General features: G+C 39.2%; 1 protein-coding gene across 2 annotated transcripts in view; it reads right to left on the bottom strand.

The window, feature by feature from the left end:
• PARD3B (par-3 family cell polarity regulator beta) overlaps positions 1-18,674 on the bottom strand; it is a 358,048-nt gene that overhangs the window by 194,157 nt on the left and 145,217 nt on the right. For both annotated transcript variants that reach the window (XM_082056631.1, XM_082056632.1), the window contains exons 6-10: positions 11,867-11,953; positions 9,079-9,204; positions 4,908-5,266; positions 3,189-3,328; positions 2,330-2,458 (exon numbers count right to left, since the gene is read on the bottom strand). In XM_082056631.1, the coding sequence (XP_081912757.1) occupies positions 2,330-2,458; positions 3,189-3,328; positions 4,908-5,266; positions 9,079-9,204; positions 11,867-11,953 (841 nt within the window). The remainder of the gene's footprint in view (positions 1-2,329; positions 2,459-3,188; positions 3,329-4,907; positions 5,267-9,078; positions 9,205-11,866; positions 11,954-18,674) is intronic.

The raw sequence follows: 18,674 nt of genomic DNA, 5'->3' as shown, positions 1-18,674 counted from the left end.
CCCATTACAGTGAGGGCCATCACTTGTGCAGCATTCCTTTGCACTGAAAGCAATCCAGTCGAAGGTCAAACCACCAGGATAAATGTGGCTGCTTTCTGGATTTCAGTCTTGCCAGTCCTAAGTAAGTCACCTTTTGAAAGGTAGTCAATCCTTTCCTGTAGGGGCTGGAGTTTAATAGCAAGCAATTGTGACAGGTAAAAATTATAAACAGCTTTTAGATTCTTCCACTCTTTTATGCCCACACACTGTTACAGTGATTTCTGAGATAATTTGTACTACGACAATAAAAAAATAATGTATAATATTGTGGGAACAGGGGAGAGAAAAGAAGAATACATACTTTTTAAAAGTACATTTTCCAAGTAATGTGTTTTTATAACTTAAAAAAGCCCACAAGAAAAAACTGTTGATGCCTTTTCAAAAAATAAGCTCTTCTTTAGAAGAGCTGGTGGATGAAAAGAAATCCTTAACATAATGGATAATTTAGCATTTTCAGACTCAGAAATTTCCCTCCAATCCACTGACTCTATAGCTCAGGGCTTACTAAACAGCATTACAATGAGTGACTTGGGTGCTTTGGGAATCACTGACAATGAATGCCCAATTACAGGGCTGAAAATACTCTGCCATTATCCTCCTTGAAGATTACTCAATAAAAAAGGAAAACGAAAACAAAATAAGCCTTGTTAGGACATTTCAAAATCGCTCTACTACAGGAAAAAGTGGGCACCAGCAGCGGAACAGGAAAGGCTCATGTGGGAGAATCTGAACTCCCTCCAGCTTCGCATCCTACCACAGGCAACAGATACCCCAAACTCAACCAGCTCCTACTGGTAACAAGGAGACACGAGGAAAACGGTTTGGGGAGGAAACATAATGGAGGATTTCTGCACAAGAGCCTGCTAACACTCTAAAGCAAAAGGCAAAGCAAGAAGGTGGCATGGTAAGAAAAGAATGAAGGCAGTTTGTGTTCTTTAAAGGAGATAAAATGAGACAAAAGCAGGAAATGCTGTCCTTCCTTTATCCTGAGAACTTCTAAATGGAAGGTCAAGTATAGCCATCAATCAAGATAAGGAAGAGGCTACCAAAGACATGACCTTCTTTGAGGGGAAACAAGTATGCATCAGATAGCACTTTTACACTGATGCGGCCCTGCTCTGTCTACATGAGAGAAAAGAGAATGGAGCTTCATGCCAGCATTGTAAAAAAATAGTAAAAATTACGCAGTTGAGATAGAACAAAATCAGACATGCAAGAGCCTATTAAGTCAAAGATCAGTAGCCAAGGGAGAGCCTGCTTCCAAAATCTGTGCGGAGTGCAATGGGATGTTATTCCACAACACTCATGCAGTTTGGCTTAGGAGATACATCTCCTGGGAGCAGCCGCCCTCACCAGTTCGTTACTGCAGGACTCATTACATGCACTTCAAACTTCTGGTTAAAAGTTTGTTGCTTTACTGAAAGAGAATAATCCATTTTTGGTCATGCTTGATGTCACAGTTACAAAATTCATTTCCAGTACTCCCGTGAGTTATGCTTATGATGTCATTTTGGGAATGAGAAACCAGATCGCGTGGAATTGCATCTGAAGTAGATAAAATCAAATATCCATCAAAATCAAGTGCAAGTACAAATACTTCCAAAAGCCAGCCTTACACAGGTACCCTTCTGTCCTGGTTTTGTTAAAACCAAGTTTCTCTTTTAGTGAATTTGCCTGTCAGATAAAGCTTCATATCAGCTGCATTTTCCTGAAAGCCAGATACATGTTTTGGTAGTTTAAACTGACCAACTGAAGTATTCCATCCCATTCATGTGATACTTCATGTAAAAGTAGGAGATCATGAGGATCTCGTCCCTTTTCCTTATGGCCGACATTAGGAGAGGACCTTGCGAGTTGTCCCTGCGAACTGAGGCCCAGTGACAGACTGAATCCAGCTCCGGTTGGCTGCACAGTCCAGTCCAGGACTTTGGGTGCCGGCCCAGCAGTTGCTGGGACTTTCAAGATTGGTTTTGTATAGTTTGTATTATTTTCTCTATTTTTATTAGTAGCATTAGTAAAATATTCTTAATTTTTCCAACTCTCTTCTCTCTGTCCTTCTGTCCCTCCCGATCCCCTGTCCTGAGTGGGAAGGGGGGAGAAGGAGGGGCTGAAGGGGAAAGGGTGGGAGAGGAGGTTAACAATACATCTGGTTTGTCACCCCGCAATCAAAACCTCGACACCTTCACTGGCTTTCTCAACCAGCTACAGTTCTTTTCCATTTCTTGCGCTAGTTTTAAAACATGGAACTGTTTCTATATTACTCTTCAGGACAAAAAAACCACAAGCTTACCAGCTCTCGAGGTAGAAAGGCCTCGTCCTGACGAGCCACGACCAGACAGACGGACTCCCCCTGCTTGGTGCTCCGCAGCATGGCCACCAGCTCCTCCTGGGTCCTGCTGGTGATGTCCCGTCCATTCACCTATCAGGCACAAAAGACCAGAAGATGTCAAATCTATCAGTAAAACTGTCTCATGTCATTCTCCCCTCACCTAACACAGGTGTCATTAGGGACTGAGAGCAAAGAATGAGCAAGAGCTCCCACACCGTCTCCCCCTCGGGCCCTGCACAAACCACTTAACCTTTTTTCCTCTCATTTTCACCATCTGTTAAAGAAGGTCTGCAGTACCTACCCACCTCGCAGGGGGTTTGTGAAGCTTAATTAGTTTGTAAAGAACTTTGATGATGAAAAGTACAGAAACAAGACCTAAGAATTACTAAAAATGTTTACCTGAAGAGCTTTTTCAAGTTAGTAAGTAGAAATAACCCATTAGATAATGAGATTCTACGTCACGAGATATATGAACATTTTAAACAGACTAATTTGAGCAAAACTGCCTTAAAATGAGCACTTAACCACTCTGATATTAATCAGGGATTTTTGGCCATGGCTAAAGAGGCAAGATGTTTTGTTTCTAAGCTTATACATTTATATGCTTTAAGACCCAAGATGTTATCAGATCCCCCTTGTTCAAACATCCCACGGACCCTTGTGAAAAGCACCTTTTTCCACATCCCGGTGAAAAATACTTGTTGATAAACAGTACAAAAGCCATGAGGCTTTTTTTTTCCCTTTTAAATAACCAAGGCCAAGTATTTTAATTTCATACATCAGTAGCTTGTGTAAGAAAATAAAATGTGTTTCTCCTAACCTCCAGGATTCTGTCTCCAGACTGCAAACGACCATCTTTTACTGCTGCACCTTTAGGTAAAATATTCTTCACAAAAATCGGACCGGGACCATGCACTGAAGAGTCTCTGGTAACCACAGTGAAACCAAGTCCTTCTGGACCTAGAAGGTCAGATATGGAACCCCCAACATCAGTTTCAACATGCAAATGGTGATCATGAAAATGAAGTAGAGAATGTCAGCAACATATCACAGACACTCATTCAGGTTACCAATTCAAAAATAAAGCAAAGAAAAAACTTTAAACATACACCTATTTTCTGCATGGTCTAGAGAAGAATTCTACCCATGACAAAACACCTGCTACAGATGGGAATACTTTTGGAGAGCCCGCAATAACGCAAACCAAGGGGAGAACTCTCATTTTGGAGTCTTTACCTTTTCTCAAGGTGGTTTTAGTATCAGAGCCTTCACATGAATGTCAACAGTCTTTGAAACAAGTCAGAGCAATCAGAATTGTTTAGTGGCATAAATATAATTTACAATATAAAATATATATAATATAATTTTACCGAAACCTGTTGAAAAGTGGAGAATGTGGCGATTTGAATATAAAAACTGCTGTCGACATGCGGTTAAGAAAGGACAAGTGATATTTCAAAGCTGTTTGTTGCCTGGAAATAAACAACCTCAAGTGTTAATAGCTCAATGTTTTAACAAAGAATTAGAGAGTAAAATCAGTATTAGCAGGTGGCTTATTGCTTACAAGCCACCAAAAGCACCCAGGAATAGCAGGGTTCATAAACATCTTTTTCTATTGAGCAGGACTGCTACCCCTGTGATAGTTCTCTGAGATGTCAACACGTATCACATTCCTATCATTTCTAAAAATATAAATAAGTGTTTCAAAATCAAAAGCATTACGTCTAAAACGGGGAAAATTCTGAAGCAGGTTTTGTTAATGCCAGGCTGAAGAGTTCAGAAGTAAAGATGAGTGATTTAAGAAATAACAAAAATTAAGAAATGACAGCTTGATTACATTATGTGTTAAAAGAACAAAGTTACAGACGGTTTTTAAAAGGGCCACTTCTAGCATCAAATTTAACTCTCAGCCAAACCAAAGACAGAAATTAAACAGAAAACGTAACTGCTAATTGGGATCTGCTTAGGCACATTTTACTACCTGTGCATAAACCTGCTGCTCCATGTAAAGACAGACATCTGCATGCAGCATCAATGCAAAGTACACACAAAAAAGCTGAATAAATACAGGTGGAAAGAAAAGGTTGGTAGAAAACATAAAATAAGGCAGAGACAGGTAAATCTCCAGTCAGCTTCTCGGATAACATGAAACAGAGCAGATTCTCTTTTTAAACACATCTTTAAAAGAATGTTGTAACAGCGCTAGTCAATCGGCAGATATTAATAAAAACAACACAGGTCACCAGCAGACTGTTCGAATTTTTCTTCTGTAACTTGGAAGAAGGATGAAGGATCTTTATGTCATGTGGTGCTAATGAAATACCTTGCACATAGTCAGAAACTGAGATGCTTTAAAAACCTGGACAACAAGAAAGGTGGCTGTAGAGAACATTACAGTTCCTTTACCTTTTTGAACTTTTGGAACTTCTAACCATAAATAACTTGCTTGTGTTTTTAATGTCACTAGCTTAGTTGAAAGTTTAGGTATCAATATAGAGAACATGATACAGAACTAATCATATAATCTCCAAACGCTTACCTTTCTTCAGGTCTATCTTTATTTTCTTTGCATTTTTTTTATTGCCAAAGCCCATAAGGGGAGATAGTGATGGAGACGACGACTTTCTCACCAGCCGGGGGAGGTTCGGGCTCTTGGCTTGTTGCAGCGTTGCCTGTACACCCGTGTCCAAGCTGTTTGCTCCAGAAAGATTCATGGTTTTCAGAGCAGGTTTGGGATGAACAGGAGGTGGAATCTTTGTTTTTGGCACTCCTTCTTCACTATCCAGAAAACAAAGAGGGGCAATAGCAGCCTTCTCATATTGTTCTCGATTATATGGAGGAAGGACTTCCAAGGTAACGCTTTGAAATTTCATTGCCTGACGGAAAACGTCCTGAGCCCTTTAAAAGAAAAATATGAAAATTCACATAACAAACTGGAAAATTTGGGTAAAGTTTGGAGTTGTTTACAGAGAATAAGACAAAAATTTATCTTAGATGTAAAGCAGTAATGTTATCTTCCCACCTGCAGGGTCCTCTTTATAAAAAGTACACATTAGATGGGATTTCTAAACGACAGTATTTCCTTACACTTCAAGTTGGAATAGCACATCTGTCAGGATTCCTAGGCTGCTATGAAATACCAGCCAGAATAAACTAATGAACACTGTTCTTAACCTGGAGGATCAGGAAGGGAAGTTCTGATAGCAAATGCTCATCAAAAGGCTCCCAAAGTTATAGCTTGCTGCTTTTTTCAAGTGTTCCTGTGTTACATATATTCTTGCTGGCACAGAGACACGCTGAGCACGTAGGAGCAACGGTTCTGCTGGATCCATCTACTCTGAGCAAGCTCAAGACTCCACTTTTTCCGAGTCCAGCCTAACTGCCCCTCGGATTCCTTCATCATCCCTGATCCAACTCCTGGCTGATGCCACAGTAATAAAAAAGGATGAGGGTGTGAGATAAATAGACATCTTCAGAAGAAATACTGTGACTGCAAGTGGTCCAATAGAAAAGGATGATGGTCCAACTATTTGTATCTTTCTACATAAACCAATAAATAATTGGGTAGGTATCACTCATGTATTTCAAGCAGTAACCCCTTGCTAAAGTGGACATGTGGACTTGACTTTATCGATGTCTTTGTAGATGTGCTCAAGTGCAACATCAGTAACTGTTAGAGGATTTAATGAAACTACTCCCCTTGACCTGATAACACGGTTAACAACAGTGTTTGGGTTTCATGCATTGCAAGGCACTTAAGACAAGTTGGCCCAAGCAACTGTTCACAAGGCCTTCCCTGGATTTTGAATAACCTGTGGATTCAGTCAACCAAGACATTTTACACACCTTGGATTCTAAAGAAACAAAGAAGACTTCTCTCTTTCTGTGCTTTCCTCACCTACCTTCTGATGAAACGGGCTGACTTTATTCCATACTGCAGAAGTCAACTAGAGTTCAAATAAAGGTAATAGCTGAAGCCCATCTTGAGAATGAAAAATCAAGAACTTCTGCTTTGCACAACCAGGTTGAAAGGGCAAGTAACAGCTACATTAACTTTTAAATAAATCACAGCATCCCTTTGAGAACAATTTGCACATCTCCTGCTTTTCTGTAGTGTGTTTGTCAGTCAGGCCAAGTAAGTATTTCGCTCAGGTCTTGGCTTTGGATTCACACTCAGGAGTCAACGGTGAAAGTACTTCCAAAATAAACACTTTCTACACTGATCCAGAATGGAAGCCACCACAGATGTTCACATCTTGAAAACACACCTATGGCCTTCCCAGTTATAGGCTGCCTGCTCACCTACAGCCTGGGAAGGTTATCAAGGACAGATCTTACCCTGACCACACAAACCATGACACACGCTCCCAGAATAACGATGTAAAGTCTTATCCAGGTTTCTTTCACGCCCCATCTTCATCCTTGCAAGCAACCACTTGGTCAGATGTTACAAGGTAATTTAATAACTCAGTTTCAGGATATGAATATTTTAAATATATGAAAGGGAAAATTTAAGATCTCCTTCAAACAAAAAATAGTGGAAATAACACAAGGCATCCTATGGGAAAGCTTAAATGCAGTCTTCAGGGGCAAAATAACTGGCTGCACTTCAAAGCGGAAAAAATAATGGATGGAAAAATTTCCATTTCTCGAGACCCCAAATGCATACTTTAAAGAAATAAGGGAGTCAATTAAAAGAGGTGCTACAAACTCTGCAACACAACACAATGTAATTGAATAGATTACCAGCAAAAGAAAAAGTCGCCCAGGCCCAATATATAGAAGTGTTATGAACACGGGAATATGGAAAGTAGGCTGCTGCTGTTCCAGCCGCAGAAGCAGCAATCATCGGTCTCTGCTGAAAATGGGAAGAGAGGAACCGTTTCTGCTACGTGTTAGAACAGCTTTTACAAGGGTTATGAAGAAATGTCAATTTGAAACTAGCAAACAGATTTTCCTCTCAAAGGACAATCTGAAGACTATTTCTGGGTCAACAGTCACCGGGACAATACTTCATCACATCCTTTACAATTACAACATCTCTGTAACTTGGGCTATATAGTTATGTCACGCCAGATGAAAACGGAAAGGCCTATTCACTGAGATTAGTTTCAACACAGAAAGCTGCTTTCTTTAGCCATTCTCCACAGCCGGGGAAGAGATGATGCAGAAGGCTATTCTGGAAGGCAATTCAGCAGAACAACGTAACAGGACATGGGGCCAGGCTGGAGCTTATCCAAAAGACTCCCCCAGTTCTCAAACGGGCGTCAAGGCCTTTTTTGCCCACACTTTTTCTCTTCTGATCCAACACTGCTGCAACCACACTGCCCGTTGCTGTAACATAAGGTGACTCAGACCAACTAAATACGGCTCCGCGTCACCTTTTAGTCACTTCTCTAACTCACCTAATGACAGAGATTGTCTAACAAAACTGGCCTCTCTAAACTAACAACTGTCTTTGTAAATATCCCTTTCAATTCCAAAAACTTTATATAAACGTGGAGAATGCGAAGTGTCCCGCGCTTCTCATTTTGAAGGGAAGCCTGATGGAGAACCGCAAAGTTAACTGCAGTATTTCTAACTGTCCGAAAACGTAGTAACCTTAGGGAAAAATACATGGAGTCCTCCACTCCACATCTCACGATCTTAAAGCCCCTGGAGATGTAGTTACATTCTGAACAGAAAAAAAAGGGAGAATAAATCTGTACAGAAAAACATCACATACAATTTTGAAAAGAGAGGTTTTGATTCAGGCAAAATATCATTCAAGGATACATCTTCATTACATAGCCCCATAGGTGAGGCAATTAACATTTTAATATGATACCAACACTTCTGATAGAGTTGATAATTTAAGTAGGAAGAGAATGGAAGTTACTGTATCACAGCAGAATACATGTAACACCAAATACGCAGAAAGCAGTAACTTGGAAAGCTATTAGGAAGTACAGCCTCGGAAAGAAGGTGATACCTACAATACAGAACTACGCTGGTTTTATTAAAACCTACTTTGCAAATATTTATCCCTAACAGTGAAATTACTTATTTGATTTTAGTCTAGAAACCTGGAACATTTGGCTTCCTGTTTAGAATGTTAAGCCTCAAATCCCTTGAGATCTCAATAGGTTTTTGTTATATCATAAACAATCACTCAGCTGTCTAAACATATGGATTAAAAGTAAAAACAAACTACTATTTAATTACTACAGCAAATATCTACAAAATTTGAGAGGCTATTCTTTTACGCAACAATGTCACACTAATGAACAGCTGATCAAAGCAACCTGTTACTTAAAGTAATTTGAGATAGATAATAAATGCCAACAGATTTTTAACAGAAGTCATAAGAGGTGAGACTTACCATTTAGCTCAACTAATCATGGTTTGACAGTAATATTATTTTTTAAAAATTAAATGCTCAAAAAGTTGCAGCACCAAACTAAAAACATATTCTTTCATTTGCAAAAGAACATTAAAAACATGCTGTGATGTTAATGCATTCTGAAGGTCTTATGTGGAACAAATAACAACAAGAATACGGAAAAAAAAAAAAACAGAAGAATTATTAAGAAAATAAAGAAAATAAAAAAGTTTCTGCCGGGTCTCAATTTTACAGGCATAAATATGAATCCCTTTGCATGAATCAGTGAATAAACACAGTACTGTATAAAATCCTGACTAGGTAAAAGCACCAGTAAAGCAGCACTTACTGTGCAAAGGTTTTATCTGTAAGGTCCACGTGGTTAATTTTCACAATGCATTCATTTTCGTGGAAAAGCCCATCACGCCTGGATCTGCTGTTTTCTTCAATACCGCGGATGAAGAGTCCCAGCATCCTAAAAGGGAAAAAGAAAGTAAGTGAAAACTATCCTTATTCTGCTCATATGGATCTATAGCAACCAAAAATAGATATTAATCCCTCCTATGTATGAGATGAGATGAGATGAGATAGAATGGGCCATTATGAGTGATTAACCTAGAGAATGATTTCCAGCTCCCACTGACTAAAAAGAAGGGGATCACAAGAAACACCAAGAAAAACTGCTGGAAATGAATATAAAGTCCTGTAAGTCATACTTGGAGAAACAGAGGAAAACACCTAGATCTCCCCATCCACTTGAAAATCTGAATCTAGCTTACTCAATATTTGTCTGCCACTAAGATTACCTTGCTCCAAAGAATGCTATTAGCTATGTCAAATGACACTATATTCACCATGCATCTGATTTCCATTTTATTGTATAATAAAATTTAAACATGTATATTTATGCCAAATCAATGTACTTTCAAGTTAAAACTTGGTTCCTATTGAACATCCTTCAAAATATGTAACATCTACTGCATAAACATTCTCTTGCAACCTGCGTTACCCTTCACTAATGGATTCGAAGGGGCAAGCATCCAACCAGTGGCTATCAAATAACTAAACACTCACAAAATCATAATGATAGCTAAGAACTAACCAAACATAATTACATTCAGATGCAAATCAATAAATGTAGAGGAATAAAAGAATTAAGAAGGTTGCTCACTAATCCATCTAATGCAGTGGGATTTCTCACTTGTCTGAAACTCATGTGCTGTAGAACCCGAATGAGTGGCTTGAGCTGCATATGCTGTAGCAGCTTAAAGTCATTGCCCCATTACTTTTTTCCACAGCCTCCATTTTCGCATTATTTCAATGCATTATTAAATCTTAATTCCATTTTTTAAAATTATAAATGCAAAATAAAGGGGAAAGTTATTCCCGTTAGTTTTGTAGTCCCTGTATAAACTAAGATTTTGTAAATTAATACAATGTTTTAACCACTTCTAGAAAAATGCTGCTGTGCAGCAGCACTAGGCTAAAGCCAGGACTACCTTATTAAAAGATAACTTTACAACTGAAATACCAGACCAAGGTAGTCATGGCCAGAGCACCCTCATAAATTGTATCTTGTCATTAACAGAAATGAGAGATGCTCTTCTGTACTTTCTCATGTTATAATGAGTTAAAATTTATACACTAGTCTCAGGCTTGATCAAATAATAGGGACAAGCAACGTAAGTCACTCTAGTGGTTTTACAAAGACGTTGGTATGGTTCTGCCAAGGGTCATTAAAATTTCAAGACAAGTGTCTAAACAAGTAGTTCACCTGTCAGAACCCCCTTTACCCTGAGGGATCCCCAAAAGCACTTGCAAGTAAGGACACATGAACACGCACGCAGTGTAGACCAAGGCACCAGACTTTTTCTTCGTGAGGTTCTTTCAAAGCTGCACCCACCACAGTGATATGTCAGTACAGAACTAGATCAGAGTCACAATGATTCCTGATTTTATTAACTTGCAGTTTCAGCACATTTTTTTACCTAATGGTCTTGAAACAGAGAGTACATGCTACAACCCTTATCTGCATCTCACAATGGGATAACAAACGCAAGAGCCTTTCTCCAGCCTGCAAAGCCCATCATGCCATTTTTCCCAGCAGTCGGTGCATATCTCTTTTCCCTTTTGGCAAATAAAACATTCTGAATGAATTTGGGCCCACTTGCAAACTCAGATCTTGCTGAGAAAACATTTATGCACACAGACCTTCGCAAGGCCGTTTAATCCTCTGCATTCTCTGTCCTACAGGAAAACTGACAAGAAACATTTAAGAAAAGACAATTTTTACTTTTGCAATAATTGTCTTTGTGTTACAGGAAGCCATATTACGAAGTAGCATCATTTATGGCATTGGCAATTTCCCATTTCTTATTCAGGGCTGCCAGTATCATATTAACTCTCTGGTTAAGCCTCTGTATGTCAAATTTCAGCCTAGATTTTTTTTATTATTATTATTTTTACATCTGAGTTCCATAGCTTGGAAAACAGCTATTATGAAAACGCTGACACAGTCTTAACTACAGTACATCAATATGAGCATGCTGCTATAACAGGCTTTTGTGATCTCAAGAGACTATGTTAAATCATTTATAATTAAAGTAATTGTATTGTGACAAAGAAAAGTTCATGGTATAGTGCACATTTTCTAAACGCTATACAACCGAATTTGAAAGGTGGCTTGAAAATTAAGAGGCATGACCAAGTTTTTGTTACTGTTCTTGTCTGGTATGTCACTAAGGAAAGGCCGATGCAGAGGGAACCAACTGGGGAAAAACAAAAGGAAACCAAACAAACACACCACATACCCCCCCAAAACAAACTAACACAAAACAAACCACAAACCAGAAAACACCACAACAAACTCAAACCAGCCACCTACACAAAGCCAAACCAACACCAGAAAAAGAGAATAAAACCAGAAGCAATTAAAACAACATACATGACCAAAGAGAGTGGTATTGTCTCCTACATACCTTAGACTAGTAAATAGATATTGGTAATGGAAGAAAAGTGTCACAGACCAATTTTCTTTCGAGCTTTTCTTTTCCTTATGGTTAAATAGTAGGTGTTTTCAGAAAACCACAACTAAGTTTCATTACTAAACTTCCGGGGCAATGCAGAAAATCTCTTACCTTCCACTCAAAGATGAAAAAAAGGGCACTACATGGATTCCCAAGGGTCCACCTTCCCCAGAAATCTCCACTGTTTTTGTCATGTCACTAGAAAAGAGCACAGGGAAACACATCTCACACGCTGCTTCACACCATTCTATGTTAAAAACAAACTCCTGACTGATCAGACGGCTGAAATTATAGGAAAAATATTCAAGTGAGAGAACACTAATATATAAAAATACAACTAAATGCAAAATGGCTATCATTCTTTTTTTTTTTTCGTTTTTAGATGAGCATTTGTGTACTTCGAAACGGAAAAACACCAAGTAGTAGACATTCTCCTTAATCAACCCTTAAATAAATTAACCAGAATATTAAAGAATAAGCTTTTAAGTCAGGAGAGACCTCATCATTTAAAAAAAAAAAAAAAAAAAAAAAGGCATCGTGGCAGAATGCAAGCCCCCTCTCTCCCCCTCCCTCCTTCAACACGGAAGGAGCAGACATATCTCCCTCTCTCTCTGCTGCTTGAGGCCGACAGCTTCTTTTGTTCGGCCCCAGAGCCCACTGGCCAGGGTCGTTAAGAGAGAGACGAACACAGAGGAAAGGGCCAGGGAGCCGCTGGGCGCCGGCGGCCAGTGTGGGGGATGTTTGGAGGCTTCGGGGCACCCACAGCCAGGGTGGGGGAGCAGAGAAGCTTCTGGAATGCCAGTCAGATCTGATCAGCCAATAAAAAACGGGACTCTCGTCGAGACTCCGCCCCTTGTCGCGAGTCTCTTGGAGCACGCGCGAGATGCTGCCGCTGAGAGCCCCTCAGGGACGGAAACTCCCCCTGGCCTGCTGCCGCGGCTGTGAGGAAAATCAGCCCTCACAGGATTGCGAGTGTATCTACTTTCCGTGCGCATTTGCACGTGTATTTATACTTTCCGTGCACATTTGCACGCGTACTTTCCGTGCTCAATACGAGCACGTGTATAGATTATTTCCTCACATAATCGCGAGTGTATTTTCCTCCCGTGCTTCCACACAAGCACGTGTAATATTCCGTGCACGTTTGCACGTGTATTTCTCCTTGCAGGATTGCGAGTGTGTTATAAATTTACCCTGGCAGAATCAGGAGTGTACACCTTCCGTCCTCAATAGGAGTACATGTGTCCCTTTAAAATAACCCCACGCTGTGTTCAGGCCAGTGTGGACTCTGCCCGGACTCAGGCCGGCTCCGGCATTGTTTTGGTGAAGCCCTGTGCATGCACACTGTGGAACTCCTGTTGTATTAGTTGCTGCCCCTTAATAATTTTCTTCAACTGATATCTGAACCTGTATTCAAGTCACTTCTGGAGTGCTAAAACCCTGTTTCTCACCGGTTTAATAAAAGTTGTTTTGGACCCTGTTGTCCCTTAAACTAACCTTGGGGTGCCTCCGTTACAGGTGTTCTATGTGTTCTTAATTTAAGCTCCACATGAGCTTCTTCAGTAAATTTCCCCATGTGGACACATTATAAAAAATGAAGATGATGCATTAATGACATCAAAGTTGATAAATAAATCAGTCAAGTAATATTTAACTATCTTGATTTCTGTCCTTAGTTGCATACAAGCTCACTGACAAACAAAGGACAAACCCCATTGTAATCAGAAGTGCAACTCAGTTTCCTTCCTCAAACACCCCTATCAAAAACCTCTCTGTTATCTCGGACAGATTTTTGCTGCTTCATAGCTAAGTGCTGTTTCATTTCCTATTGAGTATTTTACACTGTCAGCCTTACGGTGACCTGAACTCTATTCTGGGTGACCATAATACGAAAAGGAAGGTATGTGAATTGGCTAGAAGGTTAAAAAGATGGAGAAATGCACCGTCTGTATTTGTGTTCCCTTTTTCTACACCAGTCTACATCTCCTGTAACACCCCTCCTCTCAAATCACACTGATTTGAGAATTAGTTCCCAGTTGACACCTACTGGGTATTTCCATTTTCATTAGAGCGCGCTAACACATTCAATACACGTTCTGGAATAAGACTAGAAAATAAGTTTACACCATTTTCTTTCTGTTTTGGAGTTTGATGGGCTAAGTGGGGTTGGTTACTTGGGAGTTTTGTGGAGGGTTTTATTTGTTAATTATTCTACCAAAGAAGGTAACACTTGAATTAAATTATATTCCATAAAAATGGAATGGATAGACCCTGAATAACAAATCACTACTGATCCCAACATCAGATTTCCATGTTACTATATTTGTAAGACAGGCCTGATCAACAAGCATTTCTATTTGCTGATATCTTGTTTCCTGTATTCCTCTCTCTTCAAAAATCAAACAGGGAAATCCTGACAAAATCTTCCTGTAAATTTTTTTAGAAAACATTTTTTTTTCTAGTGAAAATGGTCAGAAAAGCTAATCAGGGTGGTTACTAAAACCTCAAAAATGAATGCATAGGAAATCAACTCTTCTCTCAGTTCCATTTTCTACTTCTTTCAATTCTCTTAACAGAGGAAAAAAAAAATCAATTGAAGGGCTACTTCTATTGCCTTTTGAACTTCTACAGATTCAAAACATACAAGAAAATTAAGCAGCCAAATCCTAGAAACCCAGCAAATAATCAAAAGCAGTGAATGGGCTTTCATTTGTAGAGTGAAAATTGAAATAGGTTGGAGTTGTCCCCAGATAACCCCTCGCTGCTCAAACACCCCGGGGAAGAGCAACTGGAGAACAGAGCAGGAATTGTTGGGAGGGCTGTCACGACGGCCAGGTGAGCTGTCAGCTTACATCAAGGCATTTACAGCTCTAAGTAGGCTCAAAGCCAAATAAAACATACACGTGTATTTTTAAATCTAACATGAAATCCACACACTAAGAAAAATAGGTTTGTGAAAACAAAATAGCCCATGTGTAAACTGTGTGTTACTTTTTAAAAGTGTGGAACATCCTAAAAGTTATGTATGTACTAAATATCCAGAATAAGAGCACACTCTACATATGTATCTAAGACCTACTTTAGAACCATAATTTTAATCAGAAATTAATCAAAATAGACTTTTCATTCAACGTGACTCTTAGTTACACCTAAAAAGACAACTGCTCTTCACAACAACTTCCACACATCTTTGAGGACATATATTTACATTATACCTATGAAAGCCTGACAGGTAAAAAAGCAGGATACCTGGGATTCTGCTTTTTTTGGTTTAGGTACCCGAAAGATTAGAGACTCATTAGACACTCATGCTGTCCATCTTCCAGCGGGTGTAACCTGGACGGAGTGCTCAACAATAGGGCAGGGATGAATGAGATCCTCAAAAGGATGAGTTTTTAAAATACTCATTATTGGGACTCTTCAGTTTGATGGTCCAGTTAAAAAACTGAAAGAGGGGGCTATGCAGAATGGCTTTCAACTGCTGGTTGATAGCTGTGATATTAACAGAGAGGGTAAGTTATGGAGTTTCTGCAATATTCAACACATTAAAAATATAAAAGTCCTCAAAGTAGCTATAAATCTAAAATACAATTTACAGTAAAAGAAAAAACAAGTCTGGTCTCTCAAGTAAGCATAAAAGACGAGGAATCCAATTGCCAGGTAGGCTGGGAATACTGGTGAGCAATGCAGCGAGTGCCTCAGGGCGCTACATGGCCAGTGTCCCCTGGGTGTTCTCCAGGGAGCACACCGAGCTCCAACCTCACAAAACGCTCTCCTTGCTCAGTGTGTTAACCCGGTTTCTATGGAATACGCACAGATATATTCTCACAGCAATCACAATAAGCAAACTCTTAAAAAGCATTTATGTCAGTGGAATTTTCCAGTGCCACAGTGCGCTCCGGTGTTTCCAGTGCGTGGTGGCATCTCCCGTCCCCTCGCTGGACAGAGAACACCCGCCTGGCATCACCCGCCTGGGCACCCCAGGCCACATTCGACATTGTGCTATTGACTTTTAACCTGAAGAAGCCGTCATCATTTACTATTTAAATTCTTCACTGCTTGATGTTTCTTGATTTCTGCCAGATTCTTTATAGTCTATCACATTTGTCGGGAAGGTTTGCCATACATATTATTAAAAATGTTGATGAGTACAGTCTAGCAAAGAGAGAGACAGAAAAGACGCACGCAAGCGTGTAGTGAGTATGCATAGTATTCCATTTCTAACATGAAAACAAAATTTCAATGGAGTGCTGCACGTTCAGACGTATTCAGTGGTAAATTGGTCTGATTTTCAGATTGGCAGTGCCATTGCTGTCAAATACTATAACTCCTTCTCCCAAAAACCATATCAAGAATTAGCAGTTTGTTAGTTATGCAATAGGAAAAGATTTGTTGGTTGAAAACTCCTCTGCAAACTATCCCATGATGCGGAAGAACCAATCTCAGCTACTGAGCACACAGATGCTTCAAAGGGACCGCTCTCCAGAAATAAAATGGAGTTTTGCAGCAGAGCCTGTTTTGCTGAGATGCTTTGACCTTCTCGAATCAGAAGTGCTAGGAGAATCATGGTAGGATAATGCGGTAGACGCAGCCTACAGTGGATTAATTATTTTCCAACATATTGAAGATAGTACCGTGAAAAAAGCTGCTTTCTGCATGGGTTACTGGGCAAAACTTGTGATCCAGTACTTGTCACAAGAATCTACTGCCTGAATAAACACAGATCAAGTATTTATCATTCCAGTGGCATATTCTTTTGCCATTTTAGTCTTATTCAACACTTGCATGTAAGTCTTCAAGCCAGGCACAACGTCACCAAGCAACAGCCTTTGAATCCATCGTTCAATTCCCCATTTCAGCTGCTCCACTCTACACAGAGCTAAAACTATCCACACTAGTTTCAATATTTACTATGAGATAATGCCAGAATCTTCCAGTTTCGGGTTTGAAGAGGTAACCAATCACCCTCTCCTAATAAAATACATTGATCTAGTAAAGATGCTACTATAATAGAGACATTTTTCCCCCCCTAAAATCAGTTAGTTCTCACGAGATCAGCTGTCTAAAGGTTTAGAGAGAAACCAGACAGCCTGCAGGCACCAGGTTTTTGTGTCTTTTTCCTTTAAATCGAGTTGTTCCATTTCTGTGTTGTTAGACTAATGAAAGGCACAGAAGATTTAAAAAAATATATAAAATTCTAAGAAGAAAAACAAGCTGCAGTTATGCTTTAATTATGTATCTACAGTGCTTAAAGCAGGGAACTGACCCTGACCCCTGCTAGAAAGAAGTGGGAAGACAGCAAAACAGAACATAAAACACCTAATGAATTATCTATGCAAAAATTACCCTTTGAGTTCTAACTAATCCACTGCTATTAAGCTCAGCATCCAGCAGATTCATGTTTACTGTTCCTTAACACAATCATTTTTACTAAGGAAAGAAAAGCAAGGTTTTCAAACCAGTATTACTATGTACAGTGTGCTAAGGGATCCCATGTTAAAGGTTGTGACAAATTTCTCCATGACTTCTGCTGTTAGTTTAAATATCTTTCAGTCCTAGTCCAGAACATGAAGGGAAGAAAGGAAAAATATGGAATTTTATACAATGATGGCATTAGCTTGGCTTCCTTTACTCTGAACATCGTTTTCAATAGAAATCCAAAATAAAATAAAAAAAAAAATCCACCTTCAGAAATTACAAAAGGACTGTCATTAGTCCTGTATTTATTTAATGTAAGTATGTGCTAAGGACCCAATATTTCAAGTCTCTCTCCTAGCAAAGTTCAACTCTCAAAAGGTCAAAATTTTCAGGCTCCTGAGAGATACAGGTCCGAAAAGTTTCCCAGTACTTTTACACTGAAACGCTTTAAGAAATCCTGGCCAAAAACTTGCCTTTCCATTAGCTTCTAATAGAGGAGCTAAAAGTCCTCCAGCACTGCCACTCATTTCATTTACCCAACGTGCCACTAATTTTGCCTACTTAAATCAATCAGTGAACTGGTTTTCTTTGCGTGGAACAGTTTTCCTATTGAGTGAGCAATATACACCAAGCCTGAAGCCTTTAACTTCAACTCACTGGGCTTCACAATCATAACATATTCATCCTGGTATCCTTTTATTCTGCTTCCCTCTGGAACACCCATTATGGGCTGCAGTTAGTGAGGGGACACTGACCTCAGACAGGTTGGTGCTCTGACCACTTTCTAACTATATTCTAAGGAATATTTTCTAATGAAAGCAGCAGGGACAATAGTGGTTTACTCAACACAGCTTATTTCAATGAAAGCTTAAGGTTTCATGACTTGGTGGGTCCTTCAAGGCCCTAAGATTATCTAAATATACCAAGAAAGAGATCTACACAAATCACAAACAATACTTCCTTTCGGAAATAACAGTGTAAAAGGAGTAAAATTAGATATTAAGATGCTAGTTTTGTGGGGAAAAAGAAACAGTTTTACTATTAATTACTACTTTATTAATAAAACCTTCTTTACTTATATCTGATCAAGTTAAGATACCAGAATAAGACAGACAGACAGATAGACAGACGGACGGACGGACGGATGAGGTTGCTAGTGACTCCTTATTTTCCATCATAAATCTATTGTGCCTAGTGAAAAAACATTTTTGTTAACAATAGTTTAAAAAAAACCCTCTTCACTTTTAAGGAAAAAGCCATCAAAGAATCAAAATTACCTTGAAATTTAAATTCTTTGACTTTTGAAATTTCAGTGAATGTCACGGATTTACCAACTTCGATTTACAAATAACATGTTCTGATTTCCTCCTAAGTTCACTGTTTGAAAAAATTGGAATATATTACAAATACTTTAATATAATTCATGATTTTGAGGGAAAAAAAATCGTCATACTACCCATCTCAAACCTTCCTCCCCGATCCCCAAGGTTTCTCTTCTAAA

This window comes from Streptopelia decaocto, assembly GCF_964273445.1.
Source record: "Streptopelia decaocto genome assembly, chromosome: 6".
Lineage (NCBI taxonomy): Eukaryota > Metazoa > Chordata > Aves > Columbiformes > Columbidae > Streptopelia > Streptopelia decaocto.
This window is presented reverse-complemented; position numbering and strand designations above follow the sequence as displayed.